This window comes from Trematomus bernacchii, unplaced genomic scaffold, assembly GCF_902827165.1.
Source record: "Trematomus bernacchii unplaced genomic scaffold, fTreBer1.1, whole genome shotgun sequence".
In the NCBI taxonomy this organism is placed as follows: Eukaryota; Metazoa; Chordata; class Actinopteri; order Perciformes; family Nototheniidae; genus Trematomus; species Trematomus bernacchii.
The window spans coordinates 3,090,647-3,111,265 of NW_022987698.1; the positions used below are offsets into that span (position 1 = coordinate 3,090,647).

General features: G+C 38.9%; 2 protein-coding genes across 2 annotated transcripts; both read right to left on the reverse strand.

The window, feature by feature from the left end:
• Positions 1 to 6,872: 6,872 nt before the first annotated feature.
• Positions 6,873 to 14,330, reverse strand: LOC117489886 (aminoacylase-1A-like). The gene is made up of 15 exons (XM_034139445.1): positions 14,242 to 14,330; positions 13,711 to 13,852; positions 12,875 to 12,939; positions 12,643 to 12,747; positions 12,456 to 12,550; positions 12,189 to 12,265; positions 11,199 to 11,288; positions 10,355 to 10,411; positions 10,177 to 10,250; positions 10,035 to 10,084; positions 9,222 to 9,366; positions 8,657 to 8,725; positions 8,488 to 8,567; positions 7,597 to 7,657; positions 6,873 to 7,484 (listed from the first exon to the last, which is right to left on the reverse strand). The coding sequence occupies exons 2-15, from the start codon at positions 13,835 to 13,837 to the stop codon at positions 7,320 to 7,322; spliced, it is 1,260 nt and encodes a 419-aa protein (XP_033995336.1). The 5' UTR covers positions 13,838 to 13,852; positions 14,242 to 14,330; the 3' UTR covers positions 6,873 to 7,319.
• A 1,683-nt stretch (positions 14,331 to 16,013) lies between these two features.
• Positions 16,014 to 20,324, reverse strand: abhd14a (abhydrolase domain containing 14A). Its single transcript, XM_034139495.1, has 5 exons — positions 19,971 to 20,324; positions 19,085 to 19,365; positions 18,788 to 18,903; positions 17,756 to 17,991; positions 16,014 to 17,211 (listed from the first exon to the last, which is right to left on the reverse strand). Exons 2-5 carry the CDS (start codon positions 19,345 to 19,347, stop codon positions 17,029 to 17,031), a joined length of 798 nt encoding a protein of 265 aa, XP_033995386.1. The 5' UTR covers positions 19,348 to 19,365; positions 19,971 to 20,324; the 3' UTR covers positions 16,014 to 17,028.
• Positions 20,325 to 20,619: the final 295 nt, after the last annotated feature.

Below are 20,619 nucleotides of genomic sequence, written 5' to 3' on the forward strand. Positions count from 1 at the left end.
CTTCAGCACCAACCACATCGTGAAGTTTGCAGACGACACTACTGTGGTGGGTCTCATCAGCAACAACGATGAGACTAACTACAGGAAGGAAGTGAACCAGCTGGCCCTGTGGTGCCAAAACAACAACCTCTTCCTCAACCTGGAGAAAACAAAGGAGATAGTTGTTGACTTCAGGAGAACCCACCGTCGACCCCCTCTCCCCCTGACCATCGACGGCGCTGCTGTGACGCAGGTGACCAGCACCAAATTCCTTGGGGTGACCATCACTGATGACCTCACCTGGAAAAACAACACCACCGCACTAGCGAGGAAAGCCCAGCAGCGCCTGTACTTCATCCGGAAGCTCAAGCGAGCCGGAGCATCACCCCCCATCATGCTGTGCTTCTCCCGAGGCGCCACCGAGAGCATCCTCAGCAGCTGTATCACACTGTGGTTCAGAAGCTGCACCGCCGCCGACCGCAAGAGCCTGCAGCGCATTGTGAACTCTGCCCAGAGGATCTTCGGTGCCTCACTCCCCTCACTACAGGACATATACAACACCCGCCTCACCCGCAAAGCACTCAGCATTATTTCAACATTTTTACGACGACCTCAGTCTTACAGTAGCGTGGCCTAGCAACAGCTAAAGCCTGGTAGGCTACTGCATGCTATTTAGCTTAAGCTAGTTGGTAGCAAAATGCCTCCGTTCTCTACAGATGACTTCCACAAACTTCTACAGAAGATGGCTGTGTTGGAAATGAAAATGCAACGGTTGGAAGTTAACGTGGAAGTGAATGGACTATGTTGTGGGAATAACACCACTTTACCAGTGTTGCAAAATAATGGAAAAGGGTATGCTAACTCACAGCTAGTTAGCAGCTACAAGGTTTCCAAGGAACAGGAGGGCTGTGTACTGGGTAATAAATCTACAAGTGGTAGTCCTCCCTGGAACTCTCTGGGTGCAAAGCCTCATTTCCATGGGATTTGGGAGGACGAATAACAGGCAGAGCCCAGAGCTCTGAAATCTGTGATGCGACCGGCTGGCCTGCATTGTTATCAACCAGGAAGAGTGCCTCTTCAACCCCTATTCATACTAGGAAACAGCCGTGGACAGCTGCTAAAGGGAGAACTACAAACAATCCTCCTAAACCACCAAGTGTGCCAATCCAGAACAGATACGCTCTGCTCACCGAGAACCGGAGATCTCTTTCTGATGACCTGGATAACCTGTCCTCTTCACACAGCAGGGTAAGGACCAATAGCTACTCCAAAAGTAAAAGGCTAGAGGGAAAGCTAACGACTGGGCCTGAAACTCTGATTGTGGGTGACTCTGCTGTAAGAGATGTAAAAGGTCTGTGTAGTAAGAACAACACCAAAGTACTCTGTTTTCCCAAGGATATGGTCTCTGACTTGGCTGAGAAGATCCTGCATATTGGGGCTGAACATCCGACTGTGAAGAATGTGGTACTACATATTGGAACAAATGATGTTGTGAAACAACAGTCAGAAGCGCTGAAAGAAGACTTTAAATGTCTGTTGGAAACTGTCAGCTCTCTAAATGCGGAGGTGTTCATCAGTGGCCCTCTACCGCCAGTCAGAAGAGGAGTGGAGAGATTCAGCAGACTGTTTGCACTGAACACATGGCTTTCAACTGCCTGTACTGACCATTCTGTCCATTTTATTGACAATTTTAACTTTTTCTGGGATCGCAGACATCTTTTTAAGGCAGATGGAGTTTGCCTGAACAAGTCAGGAATGAAATTGTTTATCTCTAACATATTCAACTGCCTGCGTCATCAATCTGTTCCCTCTGCCAAGGACAAGCGGCAACAGGAATCAAAACAGGAGAAAGACACAACACATCTCGCAGAAAACCCTGAAGAAGTATCACTGCACCCGCCTGAGGAATGTTCTGATTATGGGAGACCTATGACACAAATGGAGGAGTCTCCACTGCCCGTCACCCCCCCTGTCAACGCCTTTGAGGATACTCTTCATTCATCCCCCAGCTCTCTCTACTCTCCGCTCACCCTTTCACCCTCGCTCTCCCCCCTGGAGTTCGATGACCGCATGAAGGCGATACGCAGGGTTGGCAGCATGTCCTTTACCCCCGCCCCTCAACGACGCCCACCAAAATCACTGAAGACAAGACGCGCACCATCTCCCCCGTCTTCATCACCATGCCTACCACAATCATCCAAACCAAAACAATACAAGGAAGATGGAAGCAGATTTCCAAACCCCCCTTCCTACAGTGTAGCCCTCACCCTGCCCTCCTATGATGAGAGGAGCAGGGTGGTGGGTGCTCCCTCCCCTTCAAAGCCTGATAGGGATGTGTGTGTACAAAACGCTGCAAACTGGTATTTGCTGGGTCCAGGCTCAAGGGCGTATGGCACTCTCAACTTTTCCAAGGACATGCCGGGGCCCTTCCTGCCAGTAGCTTTGCCGATATCTGTGTTGATAGGTAATAGATTAAGAGCAGTGAATCATCTTAGATACAGGAAGCGCTCAAACGTTTTTGTGAGTTTATCAAATTTAGCAGTGATTTCATGTCAGCCACAGCTTGTTACAAAAAACCTGACTGATAGTGTGTTTAACGAACTTAAACTAGCTTTATTAAATGTCAGGTCTTTGGCAGGAAAAACATTTTTAATCAATGATTTTATCACTGAGCACAATCTCGATTTTATGTTCTTAACAGAAATTTGGATTGAACAAAATAACAGTGCAGCTGTTCTTATCGAATCAACCCCTCCCAACTTTAGTTTTATGAGTCAGGAAAGAATGCATAAGAAAGGAGGTGGAGTTGCTATTCTGTTCAATGATTCCCTTCAATGCAGGAAGACATCTTATGGGAACTTTGCTTCTTTTGAATATGTGGCCCTTCAGCTGAAATGCTCCTCTCGAGCTCTGTTCCTAAATATCTATAGACCACCCAAATACTGTGCAAGCTTTTTTGATGATTTTACCGAGTTGCTGTCTATAGTGTGTATTGACTTTGACCGTCTAGTCATTGTTGGTGATTTTAACATCCATGTTGACAACCCCCAGGACAGAGGGGCTAAAGAACTGTTTTGTGTTCTTGATAGCTATGGACTGACTCAGCATGTGACGGAGCCCACGCACAATAAGGGGCACACTCTGGACTTAATTATCTCAAAGGGTCTGAATATCTCTGAGGTTGTGGTGACTGATGTTGCACTCTCTGACCATTCCTGTGTTTTCTTTGAGAGCTCTATTTCTGTTCACAAAAATGTTAAAAAAGAGGTAACCACAAAGTGATATTTAACTGAAAATACTAGGGAAATGTTTACTCAGAATTTTTCTTCCACACTTGCCCCTGCTAACATCTCAGTAAATGAGCTAGTAGATCATTTTAATTAAAAAATTAAAAATGTTATAGATGCCATTGCTCCAACAAAGGTAAAGGAAGTGTCTGGCAAAAAAATATCTCCATGGAGAAAGGCCATGACCGTGAAAACAGAAAAAAGAGAATGTCGAAAAGCTGAACGCAGGTGGCGAAAAACAAATCTCCAGGTTCACTTTGAAATCTATAAAGAGAGACTTGGCCTTTATAATTTGGAATTGAAAAACGCACGACAGTCTTTCTTCTCTGACATCATTACCAAAAACAACGCACGTGCCTTGTTTGCTACTGTCGACAAACTAACAAACCCCCCAGTGTCAGTAGCCTCTGAATTTCTATCCACCAGGGCGTGCAATGATTTTGCCTCCTTCTTCACTGACAAAATTCAGAAAATCAGACAAGCAGTCAGTGCCTCTGCATCAAGTTCAGCAAATGTGTTGTCCCTATGTCCACCTAATATCAATTCAGACATCATGACACAATTCCATCAGATTAATGATAAAAACCTAGAGGACATTATTCAACTTCTGAAATCCTCCTCCTGCTGCCTTGATATTATTCCAACAGGATTTTTCAAAGATGTTTTTCATTGCATGGCCTCAGATCTACTTCATATAGTAAACAAATCTCTTCACTCAGGTATTTTTCCACAGGCCCTGAAAACTGCAGTCATTAAACCGCTCTTAAAAAAGAATAATCTAGATGCTTCAGTAATGAACAATTACAGGCCCATATCAAACCTGCCATTTCTAGGTAAAATCATTGAAAAAGTTGTTTTTCAACAGTTGAGTAACTGATTGCATTTAAATAACTGTTTCGATGTGTTCCAGTCAGGCTTTCGTCCAAACCACAGCACTGAGACTGCTCTTGTAAAGGTCTTCAATGACATCCACTTAAACACAGACAGTGGCAGAACTTCAGTGTTAGTATTATTATATCTCAGTGCTACGTTTGACACTCTTGACCACAACATATTACTAGACCGACTGGAAAACTGGGTGGGACTTTCGGAAACAGTTCTAAATTGGTTTGAATTCTACTTAAAGGACAGAAACAACTTTGTTTCTATAGGTAAATACACATCTGAGTTGACAAATATGACATGTGGGGTACCTCAAGGCTCCATCTTGGGGCCTCTTCTCTTTAACGTCTACATGCTACCACTGGCTCAGATAATGAAGAACAACAAAATAAGTTACCATAGCTATGCGGATGACACACAAATGTACGTAACAATTTCACCAGGAGACTATGCTCCAATTCAAACACTGAGTAAGTGCATTGAACAAATCAATGACTGGATGTGTCAGAACTTTCTCCAATTAAACAAAGATAAAACTGAGGTAATGGTTTTTGGATCCAAGGCAGAACGTATAAAAGTTAGCGCTGAGCTTCAGTCTGCAATGTTCAAAACAACAGATAAAGCCAGAAATCTAGGTGTAGTCATGGACTCTGACCTGAGTTTCAACAGTCACATTAAAACAGTTACTTAATCTGCCTACTATCACCTAAAGAACATAACTAGGATTAAAAGACTAATGTCACAGCAGGATTTGGAAAAACTTGTCCATGCTTTTATCTTCAGTAGACTCGACTACTGCAATGGTGTCTTTACAGGCCTCACTAAAAGATCTATTAGAAAGCTTCAGCTGATTCAGAACGCTGCTGCTCGAGTCCTCACTAACACTAAGAAAGTGGATCACATCACTCCTGTTCTGAAGTCTTTACACTGGCTTCCTGTGTGTCAAAGAATAGATTTCAAAATACTGCTGCTGGTTTATAAAGCTTTGAATGGTTTAGGCCCAAAATACATTTCTGACGTACTGCTAAATTATGAACCATCCAGGACTCTCAGGTCTTCAGGGACTGGTCAGCTTTCTGTTCCCAGAGTCAGAACTAAACATGGAGAAGCAGCGTTTAGTTATTATGCTCCAAATATCTGGAACAAACTCGCAGAAACCTGCAGGTCCGCTGCAACTCTTACTATTTTTAAATCCAGGCTGAAGACTTTTCTTTTTGTCGCCGCTTTTAATTGAACTATTCACATCTTAAACTGCACTGTAACTTTTATCCATGTATTTTTTCTTTTAATGTTTATTATATTATCTTTTCTTTTTAATGACTGATTTTAAATGCCATTTTCTTAATGTCTTTCATTTTTTGTAAAGCACTTTGAATTGCCTTGTGTTGAAAGGTGCTATATAAATAAACTTGCCTTGCCTTGCAGGCCCTGGTGGATAGAAATGCAGAGGCTACTGACACTGGGGGGTTTGTTAGTTTGTCGACAGTAGCAAACAAGGCACGTGCGTTGTTTTTGTTTTTGGTAATGATGTCAGAGAAGAAAGACTGTCGTGCGTTTTTCAATTCCAAATTATAAAGGCCAAGTCTCTCTTTATAGATTTCAAAATGAACCTGGAGATTTGTTTTTCGCCACCTGCGTTCAGCTTTTCGACACTCTTTTTTCTGTTTTCACGGTCATGGCCTTTCTCCATGGAGATATTTTCTTCCCAGTCACTTCCTTTACCTTAGTTGGAGCAATGGCATCTATAACCTTTTTAATTTTTGAATTAAAATGATCTACTAGCTCATTTACTGAGATGTTAGCAGGGGCAAGTGTGGAAGAACCATTTCCCTAGTATTTTCAGTAAAATATCGCTTTGTGGTTACCTCTTTTTGAACATTTTTGTGAACAGAAATAGAGCTCTCAGAGAAAACACAGGAATGGTCAGAGAGTGCAACATCAGTCACCACAACCTCAGAGATATTCAGACCCTTTGAGATAATTAAGTCCAGATTGTGCCCCTTATTGTGCGTGGGCTCCGTCACATGCTGAGTCAGTCCATAATCATCAAGAACACAAAACAGTTCTTCAGTCACTCTGTCCTGGGGGTTGTCAACATGGATGTTAAAATCACCAACAATGAATAGACGGTCAAAGTCAATACACACTATAGAGTTCAGTAAAGTCATCAAAAAAGCTTGCACAGTATTTGGGTGGTCTATAGATATTTAGGAACAGAGCTCAAGAGGAGCATTTCAGCTGAAGGGCCACATATTCAAAAGAAGCAAAGTTCCCATTAAATACTCTTAACACCCCAACAGAAATCAATACATCAATGACAAAAAAACAAAAACCATGGTATCTGTGGCTGTTGAAGGACTGTAATAGGTTGGTCAAGTTGTTTTGTTCAAATAAAATGATTGGGCGGACTTAGTCGACCTGCCCGTCTACATGACACACTCTGCCATGCACATATTCCCATCATTCTTCGAGAAGCCGATTGCATGACAGCTTTTTGGACATTATATGATGTTCAGAAATGTTTTCTGATGTAGGAATGGTCAATGTTTTTGTCTGTCCTTGAAACGGACGTGGTTGTTTGAAGGTAAAATGCCTTTTTCAAATCTTCCTCTTTAACAAAGCCTGCATTTACAGTACTTATTTATTAGTATTATAAATGTGCATGTCAGTGTGGCATCAGATACGGATCCCTAATATTTGTACAAGAAACTACAAGCATGAGAGTAATGAACAAATATATTTATTCAATTTCAGTTTATTAAATAAAGTTATATCTGTGGAATAATAGTTTTAAAATCAGGCTCAATGAGAAAAGTGGCAATTAATTGACATTTGATCAAAGTGTAAATCAATCAAAGTCGTCTTCACATTTCAGTTAGTTCATTTTCCATAGTAAATGAGAACATTGCTTTCACAATGGGTGATACATCTTTTAGACTGTGTACACACAGGCAAGTAAGTTGTCAAAAGTAAAATGCAAACCTTATCGTGCCTTTATCCTGAGAATCACAAAATAAAAAAATAAAAGTACCAAAGGCTAAGTGCTCAGTTTGGCTAAATGATACGTGTTATTATTCTTTGGTAATCTCTTCAAAAACGTTCAAGTTTCAAGTTAAATATTAATACCCTAAGTGAAATACGTTTTTAGACCGGATTAAAATTAAGACTTCTCTAAGCCTCATCAGGGAAGGCAGGAACACTGGCAAGAGCGCAGATGAGCCTCTCGAACACGCCGATGCCTTTCAGGAAGACTTTCTCATTCAGAAACTCGTTGTGATCGTGCAGCAGGATTGGAGTCCGGTTCATTGGGGAGAAGCCGATAGCAGGGATACCCACCTATGTTCAACAAAGAAACCCATTAATGGCGCAGAACTGAAGGAGTGAAAAAGCTTTGCAAACAATGTCAAATGTCATGATTAATTCCATCATATCCAGTTTCTATACTCACCGCTCGGATGAAACGGCTATCCGTGGCAGCTGGAAATATCTCCTTTTCCAGAGTTATGTTCCTACAGTGGAGACATTGACACAGTTTTCATGAGACAAGGACAGCTTCAGTACAGTCCTAAAATTATCAGGGTAAATATTTCCAAACATATCCTAAAAGTATTACAGCTTATGTAAGACAGACATGATCAAAGGAACCTATATTGTATTCATTTCCAGCAGAATGAATAGTACAAAGAAAATAGACAGAGAGAAGCGACTGTAGACAGGCAATGCAGTACTGTCTAAACAACTGAGGAGGATTGTTGGAGCTGTGAGAAAATGTGCAGTAAAAAGGTGTGAAATTAAGTGTTGTGCAAAAATAGAGGATACACAAATAATATGAGTCAAAAAACATGACAGTTCTTATTTTGGGGAAATCTGAACTAATTTCACACCAAAGACTGTAAACACACACCACCTCTCAAAGACTGCAACCACAAACTATTCAAACAACGATTTATCTTTCTTTTTTCAACATCTATTTATTAACATGCATACCTGTACATTTTGTACCTTTGTTAAATTTAATTTATTCGTGCCTGCTATTTTGTATTTTCCAATTGCTTCTATTGGTGCTTTTTGTATGTGTTTATGTTTAATTGCATTGAGAGAAGCCTGCAAAATGTCATTCTACAGTTCTTAATTGTAGTAAAATTACAATGGTAAATGTAGATGGATTTGCAATCAATGTTAACATTTAGAAAATATATAGTAGCTTCCGTTACTAGTGGAAAGTGACAGTAGAAAATGATGTTTGTAAGTTCTTGACATAACATCCAACACCTGCGATGGTGCGAAGGAAAAGTAAAAACCACATAAAGATAAGAATAAGTGTGTGCAGTGTACTCACATTGCCTTGCAGGCTGCACTGAAGGCACTCCACCAGGGATCATTCTCTTCTGTAGAAGTCATGTTCTGGTTCATGTGTTTCTGCAATAGATGGCAGCTACTTTAATCTCCTTGACAACAACAGGAATAAACCAGCAGCACTTTTATAATGGAGTGTTAAGTGAACTGACCTGAGCAAATTCGTAAGTGACGTCTTCTCCTGCTTCTTTACACCACTCCTTAATTTGTCGCTCAAACTCCTGGTAGGATAATGATAATACAGATGTTAGTTCAGAGCAGTCATTGAGCTGGAGGTCATTTCACACCAACACCTGTAAGTCAGAAGTCTGCATGACTACATGTGTAACACAGAAATCAAATCAACTTTATTTACATAGCACTATACACAGTTGATAATTTATATTTGAGTGTTGTATGTCTTTTAAAAATGGACCTAGAGTCTCTTGCTGCTGATGATGATGATGATGATGATGATGATGATGATTCAAAGTGCTTACAGCAAACTCAGAGGAAACAGAAAGAAACAATAAAATCACAATAATACTTAATAAAAGTGATAAGTTAGATAGGGCACATGGTCACACACAGCACAGTGACAACAGACATACAGAGACATCAGGTGACGGCTAAAAAAATAAAAGTGTGTTTTAACATTACTCTTTAAAAACGGGGGTAAAATAGTTAAAAACAACCTAATCTGCAGACACATATCCCAACTCATAGACATGTACACACCTGTAGGTTCACTGTTGGCGGTATCCTAAGGTCAAAGCTCACGTCCATTTCAGCTGGGATGACATTGTAGGCCACGCCTCCTTTCACCATGGTCATATTCACTGTGGTGACATCACCAAGGGTGAAACACTCACTTGTATTTAGCCTAAAATACACACACACAGAAGTAAGGACATTAGGGCAATTGCACTGTAATAACATCTAAAGTAGAATGGCAACTTTTCAGGCCCATCACTGAAAATGTACTTTTAATCAAAGAAATGTACATCAGATCCATTAGGCTTTGTTCCACAGAACAAATTAGCCACTGTTCTTACCCATATTTATTTGTTTCTGGGACACAAATACAACACGTGATGGCTGATAAGCTTTTCTTTTAAATGTCCAGAAGCCATATTCATGAAATTGCATGTCATTTCTTTACACACCCATGATTTTATAAATATTTCCTTGAAAACTGCCTAAAGAGAATTATGTAATACGGTTGTAATTATAGAGAATATGGAGGCAATTTTTTAAAACTGGTATTTTAGTTGCCGTTTAGTTATTTGTGTTAAATTCATAGTTTCCAGGGCAGTTTCCCTGAAAGGCCTACGTCAACTATAAACTGGGCTCTCGTTAAAGAGGGTGAAAGGGCTGCTGCTGCACTGGCAGTATGAGAAAAATAAAGCCGTTTTTGAACATTAAAACATGTCATCATGTCACTCACATTAGAAGCACAAAATACAATAGATGAACCTAATATTTCCTCTTTAATACAATTGCTCTAAAGATCATGCAAAACAAATCAAGAGGCAAACAGTTCAATCTCACCTTTGTTTCTCCTTCTCTCTGAAGTCCAGGAAGGAGTTCATGACATGGCGCTGAGAATGATAAAGAAGTTCTGTCAATGAAACCTTGTAAACAACGGGTTTTGAGGTGTTTTATTAAATGTTTTAATGGATTTGACAGTTACCAGCTTCTCAGCAGCCGTGTTCTCCACAAACCTCGACCCATGACCTGGACTGCCTGGGCAGTGGATTGTAATCCCTGTGAAGAAGAAGTCATTCTGTTTGATTTAAGATCGGCTTCATCATCCTTCAAAAACCCTGGAAATCTGATAAGGTGAGTCTATTACTGTATTTTATACTCACACCAAGGGTTCCTCTCTCCGTAAAACACAGTGAAGGCCTCACCAGGGTTCGCAAGACCTACAGAAAACATGCAGACAAATAAAAAAATGTTTAATATTTAACATTAGTCTTGTGCATTCATATAACAATAAAAGGACAGAAGTCATTTTCACCACAGGAGGGGTTATAAACCTCAACAGGCAGCAGAGATTGATCACAGCACCTCAGGATCAATAAGGGTCACTTGGCACAGTTGGTAACATTCTAAATATTTGGTTGTCAGACTCTGGCTCTGTATCAAACCCCACTATGCAGGCAGGATCATTTCTAACTAACAATAGCCATACAAATAAACAACTATGTTTAATGATTTCTTACATACTTAAAAGTCATTGTGTCAAATACATCTGACTGAAAGATTAACCGTACAATTAGTTCTTATTATAATTTATTTGGACAAACATCAAAATGACTTCTCAAAAGGAAATATAGGCATTGTCATATTATTATATATTTTTGGAAAAAATACATTATGTGGCTACCCAGGAGTTGGAGTACATTCCATTTGTCCTACTCCTTTCAGACTTAAAAATGCTTGATAATGTTGTTTGTTGAGAGTGTGTGGAAAAATCTAAAAATAAAGAAAACAATGCTGACCAAGGCCTCTAACGTTCGTAGTTCAATCCAGCTGGGGACCTTTGTTTCGTCTCCCTCTACCTCTTTTGCTATTCTCTCTTCTAGGGCAAAAGTAGAAACCAGACTGAACTTGGTTTTGACTTATTGACTAACTTAAAGAGAGACCTTCTGTGTTTAGATTATCACTCATTAACTTTTCAGAAGAAGAACCAGACTGTTATTTATTTACCTTCATCTAGGGCAAAGCCGATGTTCAATTTTTGGAACTCCGGATTCTTCACAAATGATTCCATTCCCTTGTGACCTCCAACTTCTTCATCTAAGAAAAGAGAAACATGTTTTTTAGTTGTTAATGTCAAATGTGTGTTTGCGTAAATGCTCATTCTTGGCAAGGGATGTGGTTTGATTTCTGCTAAACAAGAACTAGTATGTTATGAATAACATACCAGTTCAGTCTCATGAGCAATAAAGACTGTGAAATACAGTATAGATTTAACATGCATAACATGGCATTCATATTTCATTAAGCCACTCTGTAACAAGGGCCACATCCCAGCAACAAAATTGAGCACAGCACATCCACAGAAAGGTCTAATTTGTCCCAGCCTAGAGGTACAGTCACATTTCATTTCCATCCTACACACATTTGCAACATCTACGATCACTTCCATCCCAAACAACAGACTGAATGGATGTGCTTAGCCAGCCAATGAAACAATTGCTGTACTCTTAGTGGAAATGAAGAAGTTGTTTGAACGGAATCATATGCCGCCCTACACAGGTTGAAAAAAGCTACCAGGAGAGTGAGGAAAGTGTCAATCAAGTGTCGGGTGTTTCTCAAAAGTCAGGAAAGGCTCCTTCAATGGCTGATTTTTAGGATCAATTGCTCCGAAGTACTTTTCCAACTGTTTCTAATAAAGTGTTTTATAATAACTGATAGAATACTTTTGGTTAATAGTTATATGTTAATAAATGATATATCATTTTTGTAAACCCTGAGATTGTATAACTTATTCACTATTGTCAGTATAGCCTTGTTATTTTAAGTTAAAAAAAACGTCAATTTCTGACGCACACTGGAACACTCCCTAAAGAGTTTCAATGAAACACCCACAGACTTGCAACATTAGAGAGAACCCCTGTGTGGGTGGACCCAGGGTGTTTAGACCCTTTGGCAACAAACTATACTAGAACGTAGGGAAGCAATCAAATATTTTACCAGGAACAAACATCAGGTGCACAGTGCGCATCAGTTTCCGTCCCTCTGCCTTCAGTCTTCTGACTGCCTGGATGTACCTGGATGTAAGAAAAAAAAAAAAAGGGCCGAGTTATGACAGAAATAAGAAATGGAGTCTGCACTTACAGTATGCAGGGTGGGTGAGTGGGTATTTCTCATTGAACACAATTAAAAGTGAAGATCACAACAATACTAGAGTACAAATCCTGTTTGATAAAACAAGTTATTAAAAGGCAGTTTTATACCCACTGTATAGTTACACATTTCATGTCCTGTGTTCCCCGGGCATAAATGTTGCCCTCTGCATCTTTGAAAGCACTGAAAGCATCGTATTTCCAATGTTCCTGGAGAAGAAATTGATATCAAATCTATTTTTGTATGTCTATTAACGATAAAAACAGGATTGTAACGCCATAAACTTAGAAAGACGCCATACCTGGTAAACCGGTACAACATCAGTGTGGGAATTCAGTAAGACGGACTTCAACGTTGGGTTCTTCCCTTCCCAAGTCATGATCGCCACTACTCTGCCTGGACAGACCTTCAGGGAGAGGGAACGGCAGAAAAGGCCTCGTTTCATTTCAGAGAAAGTATTACTTGTTTCTGTAAAGTACGTATACTAATGTCTGCTGCATTCATTTATTTATTTATCTATCATGGACACACACCTCAATCTTTCTCATGGGTAGATCAAGCTCCTCAGCTATTCTGTCCAGAAAACGAAGAGCAGCATCTATAAATTAATAAACAATAGAAATAAGAATTAGTTTAAATAAATGTGTAAAACCTCTCCGAACAATGAGATAGACATTATTTCAGCAGCTCCTATATTCCTTTTAACAGTGGATTTTCTTGAACGTGTAATATAGTCAAACTGAAAAACGAAATAAAAACAAAACACAAACATAAATGTAAATAAATAGTATTTTGGGATGCAGCTTAATTATTGTTAGTCTCAATCATTTTGTTTTGTTAAATCTGAGCTGCCACTGCAAGATTTTTGGTCAGGAGTGAGAGCCTTGCTATCAGCTCAGCTTTCTTTTCTTTTAAGACAGTATACTAGGTTTATACATAACTGGCATAAGCATTTAATGTCTAACTGACGGCGATAAGAAATGGACTTTGATAAAATCACAGAACATTAGATGGAACAAGTTATACAGGAAAATATTTCACACACTGGACTTATAAGATTTACTTGACTAAATATATATATATATATATATATATATATATATATATATATATATATATATATATATATATATATATATATATATATATATATATATATATATTTACAATTCTAAGTGATATGAAGTGTGAATGATAATATTAAAGCTTACTAAGCTTAATATAAGCTCATGACATAAGTAAAATAAGACAAAGGATAGTGTTAATAGGAAAAGGACTCAAACCCCATCAAGCTAAGTAAATGCAAGACAATCTGCGACATTTCCAAAGCGCATGGCTGGATCAGTGTGTTGTGATGAAGGTATCTCACCATAGTCAGGGTCTGGGTGGACAGTTTTGAGGCGGAGGTACTCTCTGAACAGACTCACAGACAGATCCTCTCCCTCAGGAGAGCTCTGTCTGCCTCCAACACCTGGACCATCTTTGTCAGGCAGCATGGTGCGATGTATTCTCTGAGGACAGACAGGTGTAATTCCATTGAAAATCAAACACACAATGCCACATCACAATAGAATATTAAGCAATGACGGGACTGAGAAGAACAATTACTTTCTTCGTGTTGTAAACCCAGTTATCTCTGCTGTCTCGCGGGCCATCAACCTGACACACTGACGCAAGCTGTCTTTACCTTATTTAAGCTGCGACGATGACACTTTGTAAGCTAAAGCCGCTAGCTAGCCTTGTAGCTAGTGTGCTTGTTATTCACTCCGTTGGTTGTAGAACAAGCCATGCCGGGGCTTTACCGTTATGTTATTACCTTACCTGGTTACTGGTAACAAGGATTACATGACTGCAAACAATTTATTTAATTATGTTTAGCTAGAGTTATCACAGTACTCACCCAGTGCAGTCAATTTGCTGGTCAACCGCAGCTTCACAGTTTCAGGCTCCTGGCCGGTACTCTTCCTGCCTTTCAAAATAAAGGTCCTGTCGCAGGAAAGAAGTCCCTTCTGAGGACTGAATACTTCTTGCACTGATTAGCTAATAATCATGGAAAGACATCCTTCAAATAATTTGCCCAATTTGTCTTGAATAATGTACACAGTGGTGGAAATTAACCACGTATACATTTACTCAAGTTAAGTATTATACTCAAGTACTATTTTGACCCATTTGTACTTGAGTATTTCCATTTAATACTACTTTATCATTCTAGTCCTCTACATTGCAGAGGCAAATGTTGTACTTTTTACCCAACTAAATGTATTTAACACCCACAGTTACTAGTAACTTTGTAAATATAACACATGATATGCTGATAGGCATAATGCAGTACTGTACTACTAATATAAACAATATTTCACATATCTAAAGTGCTTCACATTGACCAACTATAACACTGAAGTGTTTAAAACAGGAAAATGATAATATAATACTGTGAAAGGTACTTTCACTGATAACATTGATGATACTTTTGTACTTTATATTATTTTCAATTGGGAAATTGTGCAGAATAAGTACTTTTACTTTTTGAACTTTAAGTACATTTTGATGCAAATTCTTGTTGCTAGTTTTTGTACTTTTACTTAAAGTGGACTTATCATGCTATATTATAATAATATAGTGTAGGACCATAAAGGCATATTTATACTTTTTTTTTTTCAAAATACCAAACAGATCATGCATTTTAGCCATGCCTCATTTCGCTCAATTTGCACTTTTTTTACCCCTGTTTTTGCAAGGGCTGATTCTGTGAGAACAGCACCACCTACAGGCCTGGCATATGTACTAGAGCGTCTCGAGCGCTTTCGAACGGCAATGGCCGTGGCTGTCTCCTCCTGATTGGTGGAGTTGGCCCAATAGCCGTAGCGCCACTGTCCTGACGTCAGGACAGTGTTCAAATCTGGATCAGTTTTGATCAGATCCGTTGCAGCCCCTTTTTTTAGAGATTTGGGTATGGAGGAAAATAGAGAGGGTTGTGTTTTCTGACACTTGGTGAGTTCCCTGGAACACCGGGGACACATATTCATGTATAAAAGACGTACAAAAGTGCATTTGCGTTTGCTCCCGCTGCTTTAATTCAATGCAATCCCTCCCCGTCGAGGCAAGCATTGTAATTCTCTCCGGTTAGTCCACCAGCAGATGACAAACACCCACCTCTCCGCCTCTTCCAAGGAACGAGGGGACCGTGCGGCAGAGTTTCAGTTTCAGTTTGTTTCGCCGGTCAAGATGTCCGTTAAAGTTTAAATCTTCCAGACAAAATTAGAAAAGTGCCGGTCAAAGGTCTTCTTTGTTATTTATTGAGCTTTAAAACAAATGAATAACGACTCTATATAATAAAACACGGAGGACGGAGATATTCTTTTCTCCCCCTCTTGACTTGATCAGAGCACGGCTTCCCCTCTCCTGCAGGGGGGCGTGGTCAGCTGCAGCTCACAGAGATCAGCCCCGTAGACAGCAAACAGCACATAGAGCGAAATGAGGCATGGCTAAAATGCATGATCTGTTTGGTATTTTGAAAACAGAAACGTATACATATACCTTATATAGGTATGGCCCTACAATATATCATTTAAATATAGCATGATAGGTCCACTTTAAGTTAAGGATTAGAGTAGATGTAACCGGTCTGCTTAAACTTTATACACAAATGTCAACATGGCAATACAAAAATTGTTCTTTTGATTGGTTTATTTGAGTATATTTTTGTACAGATGTGTGTTATTAAATAATGGACAAACTGTTTCAATGGAGACCAACTGGAACATATAAAAGGGCGATCTACCTTTAGTGCTGGATGAAACCATAAACAAAATTAAAATGCAAAAAGGAATTCGGAATTAATCTTATCCAACCACTGTTGTGCCACTTTTGGTATCGTAATGTTTCTTTAATATTGTTAGTTTTAGTTGTTTCTTCACATGTACAGCTATATTGGCAGAACATTTCGTGTGAAGACACACCATCAGAAATTACCTCGTTTCCAAATCATGGCATTTTATCAACTGAAACATACAAAACACACATTTTCTGTTTTATTAAAGTCAAACACATCTCATTTTAAGTTTGTTTTTTTGCATGATTGTCCAACGTATTGCAAATATTTTAGATATGACCATCATCATCATATAAATAAATGTTATTGTATATGGTTTCTTCTTTTTAATTATAACAGTGTGTATCAACTCTGTTTGTCTTGCTAAACATGTTTTCTTGAATGGTTACCAGATCTTAATATATGAATCCTTCAAATGTGAGGCTAACAGAAGCTATTTAAAACACAGACACCTGCAACATTTGCATATTTACAGCAACCTACATGTCATCTACAAAAATGGTAACAGTGAAGCCAACATATAACATGTTTTACATGCAAAGAGAGACAGGAAACAAAAATCACCACAATACATAACTTAAGCTATTTTTTTACAACAAGCTGAGCTGAACTAGTATTTTAGGTGACACGATGGAACATTGAAAAAGATACTTCTATAATGGAAACATCTGAAATACTATAATGTTAAATGAGGTCTTACATGCTGTTTTGACATGTATTCAAACCAACTTCCATGCCAATGGTCTTTGCTTAAGGTGAAGATAATATGAGAATAATGTAGATTTAGAGTTCATGACTATTTCCTCCATCTTTGCTTCCATCTTTGTAACTCATCTGCCTCCCCAAGAAATCTCACTTTAGTTTGCCGAGGAAGTCCATCAACCCTTGGTGAAATTCTCTGGTTTTGTCCATGTAGCATGCATGGCGAGCTCCTTCTAGCTTCAGCACGGAATGGTGTGGAAGTTGTATGAGGTTTTTGTGGGACTGGGCACCCAGATTTGTGTCCAGGGCTCCAAACACAATTAGAGTGGGAATCTAAATAGAAAAGAACACAGGAGTGGGAAAACTTTAAGGCTATAAAGGGTAAAAAATATGTTCACACATTCACACACCACAAGTCCTCTGAAATACCTGTGGGTGGTAAATCACCTGTACCAGGTTGTATTGTATAGCAATTGCATAAACATGTGATGCTTTCTACTTGCCTTAAGTTACATAGTAAATTCAAAATCTTTGTTAGTTGGAAAAAGGAAGCAAAGTAACATTTCCCTTTGGAAATAGAAAGAGCATTATTTCTATAATTGACATACATGGAATGACCAATTGTAGTATCAAAGCTGTTTAAGCAGCTGTTTGCAATCTGCAACATCACAGCTAGAGGTCACTAAATCATATAAACCAGATTAACATTGGGTATTAGAAGACACAATAGAGTCTGTATAAAGGGGAAGAGACATGTTACATACACAAGGCCCCCTAGTGAATAGGTTGTATCAATGGGTCCGCCAAATTGTTTTTTGATAATGTACATATATTTATTTTGGAATATATTTATACAAACAATCCCTTCTTCCCTCACCTGAATATTTTGGTACTGCTGTGGAGTGTAACTTCGGGTACCGACTGGTGCTATGGGAATAAAGCCTTGCAGCTGAGCGGTGTTCTTCATGAGGAAGGGGATGGAGTAATGTCCGCTCATGGAGGGGCTCACGAGCACCGCTGTCCTGACACCCAAAGACTCCATGAACCTTGAAAGTAGGTCCACTCGATTTTGATCAGTCTTCAAACCCTCCGAGTCCGGCGATTTTCCATATCCTTCAATAAGAACAGCAGTTTGTGAAACATAATCTGAACATAATTTCAATGTGTGCACACCCACTGACTTTTTTCATTTTGTTTCAATACTTTTCCTTTAGATTTATAGTTTTACATTATGAATTTCAATGAAAAGCCCTGCAAACAAAGGTGTTTTGAGTTATTATGTTTGATTAGACCTCTGTTCAGAGAATCTGTGGTTTGGTGCTGCGATGGGAATTCCTTGAGGACATCTAACTTTATGATTTCTGCTGCCTATCCCAAACAAAATATAAGCCTAAAAGAAAATGCCACGTGTACCGACAGCATAGCACACAAGGAAACGCAGAAACTAAATCAAATGTCTGAAAAATGCAAACCAGCATAAGCATAACAATACACATTTAAATATATTGCCAGATCTAAGAATATATCATTAATAATATTTGTTCATATCAGCGATGGGAAACATCCTATGTATCCTGCTCAGAACTCAAATAAAAAACTACGTCATTCAGATCAGGCAGTCAAAAACTGTTTCTGATTTTTTTCTACAATATTAGTTAATGAAACCAAAACTAGGTCAACATATAAAATATTCAATATATATATATATATATATATATATATATAAAATATTCAATATATATATATATATATATATATATATATATTATATAAATTACCAACAGTGACCTGGTGTGTTCAGAATGACTGTGTCAATCTTCTCATCTGTCACTTTTAGACTTAATCATTTTCAAGTATCACTATACTTTGTAGAAAGTGCTGATTATGTTCAACAAGGCTTAAGTTCTACCTGGAAGATCCATTGCTAAGGCTTGATATCCATTAGTTGCCAGCAGGGCCATTGTACCAAGTTCTTCCCAGGTTTTGGATGTGAAGGCTTGGCCATGCAGAAGGACCACTTGCAGCCTGCACAGAGAAAGAAAATAGTTTATCAGGATTTTATCAAAGACGATCACCAAACACTTTCTGTGTTTAATCTATCTTTAATATCATCCTCACAGTCTGTCTTTTTTTCACCTCAGGTTATGATTACAAGGCAGGTTATTGGCTTAGATGTTCTAGATATTCTCTCCACTTGTCGACTTACCTTGGCAATATCTGTCGTCCAGCTCCATCAACAGGTAAAGCTTCTCTGAAGAACAGTGGAGGGTCCCCAGGTAGCTGTCCAGTGCGAATAGTCACATTGATGGTTGGAATTTGAGGAGGAGGGGTGGCCATTAGCCCCATTCTTTGAGCGTCTAGGGACGGCTCCATGCTGCCCTGTCGGATGGATGGCAGCAGCAGGTACAGCAGTAACGTGGCCAACAACACCAGGCCCAGGATAACAAGACGATTACGCAAGAAATTCATTCTGTTAGGTTGAACGATCTAGGAAAATAGGTAGATAGTGCATTGTGTAAAGTAAGAACCCGTCATGTGGATTCTGATCATACAGTATTTTGAATTGTCTGACAGTGTATATAGAAATTGCCACCCCACTTCCATCAGGACCATTGTTGTTCATTCTAAATATATTTGTTTAAAGTATAAATATACTATAAAATCCCTTTAAAAACAAAAACAAAAAAAACCGTAGTTTCTTTACTTCAGCAGTTCTAAAAAGGGAATTCTTCAAATGTTCACACAACAGCTAAATCCAAGCATAAACTTGCAATAATTCCAGCTCACATTGTCTGAAACAGTGCACTTAAAAAGTTAAAGGATTATTAAGTCAATAATGTAAATATTTCAACAGTTAACTTAGATTAACTTTGTCACTTTGTCAAGTTAATCGAGAAAAACCCAATACATGTAAATAATTGAGTGAAAGTTAAACCTCCTGGATGAAAAACGAGAAATCTAAGGTAGGTTCGCTGTATAATAAAATTAGCCAAAATATGCAAATAAGCTAACATTAGCTCTTCTACAAGCTCAACCTCTGAAGTAGGTCGGTTTAGGAGACTTTAAGGATGCCGCACCAGAGGAAAACATACCAACACAGAGGAGATTATTCTCAGACACCTTCACTGACAGGTAGACAGGTCTGCCTGCTTTTTTATCGTCATGTCTTCTGCATTGCTGCTTGCCGGTGATGGGATGTTGCAGACAGTGAGGCTTCAGGTCGACGCTGGCTGGAGCTAGCTTTCAAAAGTGTGAGGAAAAAATGAGCTTACTGACACGACGCCACCAGAGCTTTCGACGAAAATGTCCGATCAATCATCAGGTAAAAACTGGATAGAAACGCTCACACGAAAAAGTAGTGAAATGCATATCAATGTTGATGAATGTCGATTACACACAAACGTTTTAATTCGTTTGTTCTTCGTCGGAGACCTTAAAGAGCTGCACACAACAACACTAAACCCCACAGTGTCACTTCCTGCTGAAGCTACGTACATCTGTGAAAAAGTATTTTGTATGCAGTTCACTCAAAATAAGTTAGATTAATATCCTTTGTGTGCTTTAAGTACAAAAACATGTACATTAAATACACACAGATACAGTACATTACTTTATTTCCATGTTTTTTTGCACCTAGTAATACAATGTGTTGTTAAATGTGTTTAATTCCAGTAGACTACAGGCTTCATAAAAAAAGAAATACATAAAAATACATTCAGATGACTGTTTACATAATTAAAT

Excerpts from the sequence above, each read along its gene's own strand:
- abhd14a (XM_034139495.1), bottom strand. The coding sequence starts at position 19,347 with ATGAATTTCTTGCGTAATCGTCTTGTTATCCTGGGCCTGGTGTTGTTG. Across the intron at positions 18,904-19,084 it reads GGACGACAGATATTGCCAAG|GCTGCAAGTGGTCCTTCTGC; the intron begins GTAAGTCGACAA and ends TTCTCTGTGCAG. Across the intron at positions 17,992-18,787 it reads CTTAGCAATGGATCTTCCAG|GATATGGAAAATCGCCGGAC; the intron begins GTAGAACTTAAG and ends TTCTTATTGAAG.
- LOC117489886 (XM_034139445.1), bottom strand. The coding sequence starts at position 13,837 with ATGCTGCCTGACAAAGATGGTCCAGGTGTTGGAGGCAGACAGAGCTCT. Across the intron at positions 10,251-10,354 it reads CGGAGAGAGGAACCCTTGGT|GGATTACAATCCACTGCCCA; the intron begins GTGAGTATAAAA and ends TCTTCTTCACAG. Across the intron at positions 7,658-8,487 it reads AGTGCAGCCTGCAAGGCAAT|GAACATAACTCTGGAAAAGG; the intron begins GTGAGTACACTG and ends TCTCCACTGTAG.